Genomic DNA, 8,200 nt, shown 5'->3' with positions numbered 1-8,200 from the left:
AGCCTAGTACCAATACAACCTGCTCATTTACAAGTCCGAATCTGGTTTACAGCTTCTGAGATCAACTCACAGTTGAGCATTGTAGAGCAAAGTGGAATAAATCCCCAATAAATAGCATCACGCACAAGACTCCGTGGCGCAACGGTAGCGCGTTCGACTCCAGATCGAAAGGCTGCGTGTTCAAATCACGTCGGGGTCATTCAATAGTCTTTTAAAGACATTTACCAACTGTTATTTTTTTTGATAATATAATTGACACTTCTCTCCGTAGGATATAAAGTGTAAGCCACAACAGCAACAGTGTGTCAACTACTATAGTGCGTTTGGTATGCTTTTGTCATTTCCCAGCCTGGTAAAGCAAACCCACCCAAAAATTGACACTTGCGGATGCCTTTTTGGAGAATCAATTGCTAGAACTGACAGCTAGTAAATACGCAGAGCAGATCTCGTAAAAGTCTCTTTCTGTCCGAAGTTTGCGGCTCTAGTAAGTATGGGGTTAGAAAACTCTCTAAAATAGATATAGATACTTATGCAACTTTACCTTTAACGTCACATCAGGAGGCTGTTTTATAAGCCTAGCATAAACCTTGGCTAATAATAGGGCTATAGGGAGATTAACGTGTAATTCGCCATGTACCTGTCTAATATTCAGGTATTTCTGTCACCACGAAAGGTTTCTATGGGCTGATTGGTTACCCCCACCTCTATCGACGTCTGTCAACTGCCACCTATCCCTTGGACGAATGAGAGGTTGCAAAATCTCTCTCATGCATTAAGGCTTTCTATACAGGAAGTGATTGACTGAACTTAACACAACATCTTACGAAATATATGACATCCTAGCGTAATATAAAGACTGGCTAACGCAGCAAGGACGTTTTCTCACCAAAATATAGAGATCACATGATATATATACATGAGAGATTTTGCAGTGTCTCATTCGCCCAGGGGATAATAAAGGAATTGGGTTCACACAGAGATCTATTCGTAAAGGGTGGCAGCATTTTATTGACAAACAAAGGGATAGTCATATTGCACGTCCGGTGAGCTGCAGCTAGCTGTCGATAGATAAAAAGCTGACCCCACCAGGATCCGGGATCGAGTGAATTAAGGGAGACAACAGGCATGTCTTTTTAAATTATGATATATAAACATAGCCCCTCGGACCATTAATGTTATAAACTTTCATACAAGTACTTTTCCATCAATATATAGTTCCTCTCGGGCTCTTCCGAAACTAACACTTCACGCGAGAAAGGAATTGAGATACACTCGCATTTATTTCGAACCACTGAAAAGAGCTGGACCTTTATACATGTGCTTTCCTTTAGATATCGGCGGTTACCGTGTTGATGGAAAGCCGAAGAGAGATAGCCAGGTCTAGTTTTGCCTTCACTTAGGTCCATGTTCGTCAACCCTCGGTGTCCATCAATACAAATCTACAATCACTACAAGAGGGATAGTTAATCTGGACATGATTCAGATGCTGGTGTATTTATGTGGAATTCATTGTGTGGCCAGTCTCCATGATCACGTACCACTTAGTCGCCGTTTCCCTTGGCAATCCTCAATACAGAAAGAGGATTGAGAAATTACATGTAGGATATACATACTCTATGGTTGGGACGCCGAAGGTTCCCATTGAAGGCCCTCCACAATTACTGAACAATTGGTTGATACCCATAATTCAAAAAACAACTCGCGGTCGCGAGGTGGATGGACCCCCTAGTGTACATGTACTGGAACATTATCACCTATGGTATATACACTAGAGATAGGAAGATAGTACTACATGAAGGCCGGTGTGGGAGTTTCTTGAGAGAGGTGGGTCACTACAATGTATAATGTACTATGTAGCACCGCTGGTAAGGAAGACACAGGGCGAGCCCTAGAGTGCTCCAGCTGCGGAGCCGTGTGCTTGTTCTCGGGCAACTAATGAAAACCATGCCGAAGGTGCCTACAACAAAAATTGCTCGTAAAATGAGTAAAGAGGAGGACGAAGTCCCAGACATTTCGCGTCCATAAATACTTAGTCAAATGCCAAGGCTTAAGCGGTCAAAAAGCCGCACTCTACCTATTCTAGCATGCATGCTTGCACACTCATTTCCATAGGTCTTCCAGTCACTGTAAATACCTGTCTCGTGCCCAGAACACTTCCTATGATTCTGGTTGGTCAGTATTCGGGTGTGTAATGAAACTAGCTGTAGAACGAAAGCCTTAATATTATGTGGTGACCAGTCTGATCTGTGGACTTACCCCCAACAGAGGGCCGGGGGTAAAAGGACCCAGACAAAGAAGATTTCAGTAAGTAGCTTTCTTCACAGGAAATATGTACCACGCCACTAGAGTGGTGAGAGTGGTACGGTGTTACTAATGTTGCTGGCAATATCTCTTCATTCGTTGCAGCAAAAACAGATCCATATTAGGCCCACGGCGACATATTCAAGAAATCTAGCTACCTACAGACTATGAAAACACCAGGATAGGTCACGGAAGGTGACTTCACAGCAAAATGAGGTTCACCAAGTGGGGGTTAGATTTACTGCCGAATGAAAGCGTCCGGTCGTGAAAAGACACGAGGGGATAAAGACCCGCTATGTGCCAAATCTTCGAACACCGACATATGCACTGAACATGGGTACCAAATCAGGAGTGCAAAGGTGCTTGCTACAGGGCCCGGACGGAGTTCTGAGCGTTCCAGTGCACAGTAGAAATACCGAATCCGCGAAGCGTAGGATCTAGGAATAAAGAGTATAGAATTCTTATTTCTAGTCAAAAATGGATATTTTCAAGAGTGAGTAGAGTGTATTTATGCCAATAATATAAAAAAACAGCCCCCCCCCTCCAGCCATCTTCCTGTGGCAGCACCACTGAGCGTCAAAACGCAATCTCTGTATGCAAATCAACCTTCAATACTAGATCAAGCCTGCCTCCCGCAAATGAAATTCAAATGGCACTAGGTGTCATGACTTACGATCTTACGATTTAAGTTCAGCAGGAATCTTTTACTTCCCTTCATCCAGGGCTCTCTCCGAGTCCGTTACAGCTGACACAAGGTGGGTTTTCGAGAAGCTCATTCTCCAACTGAAGTTGGTGCCCAGAGTGAGAATCGGGCTATGGACAAAAATCGCGGTGGAGAAATTAATCCGGCGAAGGTTTTCCGGAGATAGAGTTGTTTGAGGGGCCGGGGTAAGAGTGTGGTGGTGATTCGTGCAGGGCAATAGCTGTATTAATGCCAGCAGCCTGCCAAGCTGGTGGAGGAACAGAGCCTTTCCAAAGACACTTAAGGTATGCGACGAGCTGACGAGAATTATTCGATACCGTAGCTGGCATGTTGTAGGTTGATAGATAGATAAATTGAAGTCGAATTAATGTATCTCTACTGATATATGGTTTTGGAGGACGTACTGGGAACAGAGTCTGGGTTTTATAGAGGACGCAAGTGAATCGAGCGCAGCAACTCGGGTTGGCACGTACACAGTGTTATGCGGCGGATTACTCCAAAAGTCTGCCCCAACCTGTCCCAAGTTCTTTCACCTATCGGGACATCGGGGGGGGGGGGGGGGGGCGGGGCCGGGGGGTGCGCCTTGATAGACTCGAAAAGTTTCTTGGCGGACCCAACTATAAAGTGGTGACTTCAGGCCGAGTGATGGAATATGAATTTGTTGTACTTTCCCTATTCGTTTTTATTTTATTTTTTTCCTTTCTTTTCTGCATTTACTTAGTGCGTTGCCCGTCGATCGGTTGATGGATGGGACCGAGGAGAAGGAGAAAAGGGCAGGAGATGGGTAATCTCGGGTGAGCCGAGTGATGGATTATGATGTTAATTATGGCTTGGGCGTGGTGGAAATGGAAGTGGAAGTGATATTTCTCTTATGGCTGGTAGTGAGGTCCAGCATACAATCGCCCGAATATCTCCATGGGAGATACCGAGGCTCTACAGAGATGGTAGTGCTGGTCTATACCAAAACCTATCGGTCAAGGGCAAAAAGGCTCCATCACAACACCACTGCCTCCAGCCGACAGCTGCCTCCTACTACACTCCGCGCGGTTTTTATTTTACTACTATGAAGAGCATACACCGTCTATGATCTAATCTATAAGTGAGTAGCGAGTGCGCCTGTTTCATGCATGTATTATCACTCGGTATTGGCTAGCCCCTTTTTGGGATGCTTTGGTTGACTGCGACTTGGATATGGTTTTAAGTGCAATGGAACGCATTTACATCCAATTTACATTAATTATCCCATTTCCTCAACCGAATTTTGTCAAAAAAAAAACCGAAAAAATACATGGATGTCTATCTACATCTTATCTAGATAAGGTTGAACTTCTTACCTTAGGCTGACATAGCTAGGACTATATCAACTACATGTATATTAGCTGAATTGATGCAGATGACAGTTTTAGAACACCCATAGACCTAGGAATATATGTGGTAATTTTTTCAAAAAATGTTAAAGGGACTGAAAAGGGAGGATAAAGGAATCGAAAAGGGGTCGAAAAGGATCGAAAGGGGATCGAAAAGGGATCTAGCAAAAATTGACAGCAAATGAATTCAAAAGGGACAGTAAATGGGCCCAAAAGGGACAGTAAATGGACATAAATTGGATCCCGGGGTCTACAGTGGGAAACGTCACAGGAAATGCCACAGTAAAAGGGATGTAAAAGGAATAAAGTGCACATTTCTAACAGACGTACCCTTGTAAGCACATTTCCATGTGCCTTTTCCCAAACATTCTTGTGGGAAATGTGCTAATTGATGCATTTTTACTCGTATTAGAGCCATTGTGACCACCACCTCTCCGACCGGTTTCGCGTCAGTCGCTCTTCTTGCATTAGGCCCGGTCATCAACTTCTCCGCTCCTCCTGATTCGTTATTCCTCTCTTATGTCATGGAGGAACAATGGCCCGCCCATACTATGGGGCATACATCTGCTCGTGTACCACTCTGTACTATTACGTATACCGGTGAGCAGCACATGCGAGATATATGGCATGCTAGTCACGATGAACGTAAGAGGGCAGAAAAAGCCAATTGAAGAAAAACAAAATACCAAGACAGAACACTGTCCAACCCGACTTTGATAGCACTGCCAGTATCAGAGGTCACGGGTCTAACTATGGTACTGAGTACGGACCTGTGATAGGATCACTGCTGTCCCCGGGAAATGGCGAACCCAGCTTGGTGACCGATGAAGCTTTTCTAGAAAGGAATTCAATTCTGTATTCAGACACAGTACTTAGAGTCTATTTCCACAATTAGTGAAGCAATCAATCAAAAATCAATCAATAAATAGAGGTCTATTTTAGGTGTAACCATGAGAACTTAAGCCGGCTCGTGCCCATCACCATGCCGCCGCCGCCACCGCCCCATTGAGCAGAGGAAAATCACACGCTATGCGCTCTTTATACAACAGTGGGTTTAAGAATTTAAACAATAAGCCTGAAAATCTCACCATACATACATACCCCACAAGATATCGACAATATGTTTTGAGAAAGAGCCGGCCCAACGTTAACCGCCGCCCCACCCCCCCTTCCTCCCGCTGGCTCTGGTCTTTGTCTTCATCAATTACGGCGGGTGGTGATCAGTCTACGTACCGCTAGCACCATGATCCAAGTAGGTACCAGCTGTAACCGTGGCCTCTGAACGACACTACATCAAGGAGCAGCCTTGAAACTGGGCATGGTAATGACCATTTTACCTACCTTCCAACCCAATGACTTTCCAACCCATCCACATCCACCCCCTAACCCATACACTTTACCACACATCCACTTTAATTAATGAATTAAACAAACAAGAAGAAAAAAACACATCCACTTTCTCACCAAATAGAAGGGTTGAAACCATGGTAATAATCGTTTTGCCTACCCCCACCCAATGATTTTACGACCCGGCACATCCACTTTCCAGCCCATACAATACACTTTACTACACATCTGACTCCACTTTACAACCTAATCACATACCATAGCGATAACGCACTATATTAGGACACCAGGACTCAGGAGAGACAGGTTTATCGACAGGTCCTACGATTCCATGCCAACACGGACGGCGCCATATAGTTCCGGGGTCAATGATCAAGGTTTCTTCTTCCTTAGGACTCGACCGTGAAATTTAATGGGTTTCTACTGCGACGCAAAATTCCGGACCTATGCCAAGGGTACTTCTCTCTGTCCTGTCAAACACCTCACTCTTCACTGTCCTCAGGTGTCAGCGTCGGCACCGGTTTGGGCCTATCCTATTTTTTTGCTTTCCGGGGTGGAAGCAGGAGGACTTGTACCAATCACAGCACATAGCCACACACTAACCGCACGCTCCTAGCTCTGAAGGCGTTAAATAGAAGGACTAAGGACTAGGGGCGGAAGAAGCACAAAGATCTATTTATCCCGACCCTATATATCTATACCTTCTCCATCCCTTTCCCTCCCCTCCACCCCAATTATGCACATGTATGCCCCAACCGGATCCACAGACGGAAAGAAAGAAAAAATGAAAACGAAGCAAGATACTCGATCATTACACCGTTAATTTCAAGCTCGAGCCAACAGGAAGACAGCAATTGGCACAAAATATAGAACGAAAAAAAGGCCTAACAAAAAAGCGAAAAGGAAAAGAAAAGAACCCACTACTGCTCCTCCCCCGGCACACCCAAGTCCAAATTCAATTCCTTCGCCTCCTCCACCCCTATCTCACACTCAATAACCCTATCCAGCAGCACCTCCTTCCTCACCCACCCTCTCCTCCTCCGTTTTTCCAAGCCTTCTAGCGTGCCCTTTAGCTCCTCACGGCTCTGCTCCGCCCATGCAAGTTTCCGCTTCAACAGGCGCATCAGCTCGCGCGGCGGCCGCGTGTCCTCATCGTGATCGAACCCGTCCTCGGGCTGGTACCAGGGATTCTTCTCGGCGCCGGCAGACCCGTCTTCACTCGCGCTGGGGCTTGTTGACGGCACACGCGCAGCATCCCGGCGGTGGTTGTGAGGGTGGTTCGGGTGGGACTTGGGGATTGGGTCGCTGGGTCGCAAGGCCTCCGTCTCGTGCACAGTGCGCATGTGCTTGGCGAGGGCGTCGGAGCGCGTGAAGCTGCGGTCACATTCTGCTCGTTCTGTTAGTACGCGGCCAGCAGATAGCTACCGGGTGGCGGGGACTTACCGGGCAAGGTGCAGTAGAACGGCTTCTCTTTCGTGTGGCTCCGCATATGTGCTCTCAGCGCATACCCGCTCGCGTGCGCCATGCCCTTTCGCGTGCAGTCGTCCCACTCGCAGGCATACTTTGCGCGGCGACTGCCAATGTGCAAGTCGTGGATGTGCTTAACGAGGGCGTCCATGTCGCCGAGGTCGCAGTCACAGCCGTCCCATCTGCACACTGTGACCTGTTCGGCGTGGTCAAAGTCGTCGTCACTGGGCGAGCCGGGCACGGAGCCGGAGGTGTCGGATGAGATGTCAGAGAGGTGTGTGAGGTGCGAGGGCGAGTGGTGGTGCGCGAGGAGTGGGGAGTGGTCCGAGAAACCAGCGGATGGATGACGTTTGTTGGGTGTGTGTGGAGGGTGAGAGGCGGCCGTGGGGGAGTCCATGGGTGAGGAGAGGGCAGAGAAGGAGCTGGAGGAGGCGGGAGAGGACATTGTGGGTGCTGTGCTGGGACGCGTTGGGAGAGGGTGTCTCGGGGTGTGAGTAGAGGGGTGTGATGCCAATTGAGGTGGGTGTTCTGTGTTCTGTGTGTGGGTTGTGGTGATGTCGTGGTGTCGAGATGTGTTCTGAGTGTGGTGTTGTGTTATATCTCTTTCTGGCTGTCGTCCTTTGTGTCTAGGGCAGGATTGGTGTGCATGAGGCGAATCCGAATCCGTGCTTGAGGTCACAACCCAACCACCAAGGTGTCTTTATAAATAATCAAAAGACTCCCCAAGCCTCCTCAACAGCCCTCTAGGCCCATATAAACCCGTAATTCAAGCTCCTCCAGCCTTGAATTCCCAGTCCCGTGCATATACTCTCCACCCCCCCTGATCGACGCTTCCCGTACAAGCTTTTAAGCGAGCCTTGGCTGCAGATACCCGGAAACCTCAAATTCAACGTCGTCGAGACCTCTAACCTGGTGTCCTCGGTGGCCAACCAGGTGTCCTCGGTGGCCAACCAGATGATCAATCAGGTGCGTTTTGCTGGATTTTCAACTCGACTACAGCCAGAAATTAGCACGA

The 8,200-nt window shown here is 47.4% G+C and overlaps 1 protein-coding gene across 1 annotated transcript; it reads right to left on the bottom strand.

Moving 5' to 3' along the window:
* Positions 1 to 6,638: 6,638 nt before the first annotated feature.
* LAJ45_07301 (uncharacterized protein) lies at positions 6,639 to 7,630 on the bottom strand (the record flags this gene model as incomplete). The annotated part of the gene is made up of 2 exons (XM_046116859.1): positions 6,639 to 7,105; positions 7,162 to 7,630. 2 exons carry the CDS (start codon positions 7,628 to 7,630, stop codon positions 6,639 to 6,641), a joined length of 936 nt encoding a protein of 311 aa, XP_045969894.1.
* Positions 7,631 to 8,200: the final 570 nt, after the last annotated feature.

This window comes from Morchella importuna (assembly GCF_003444635.1).
Source record: "Morchella importuna strain M04M26 chromosome Unknown Morimp01GS023, whole genome shotgun sequence".
Lineage (NCBI taxonomy): Eukaryota > Fungi > Ascomycota > Pezizomycetes > Pezizales > Morchellaceae > Morchella > Morchella importuna.
Note: the sequence above shows the minus strand (reverse complement) of the source record. Positions and strands in the feature narration are given on the sequence as shown.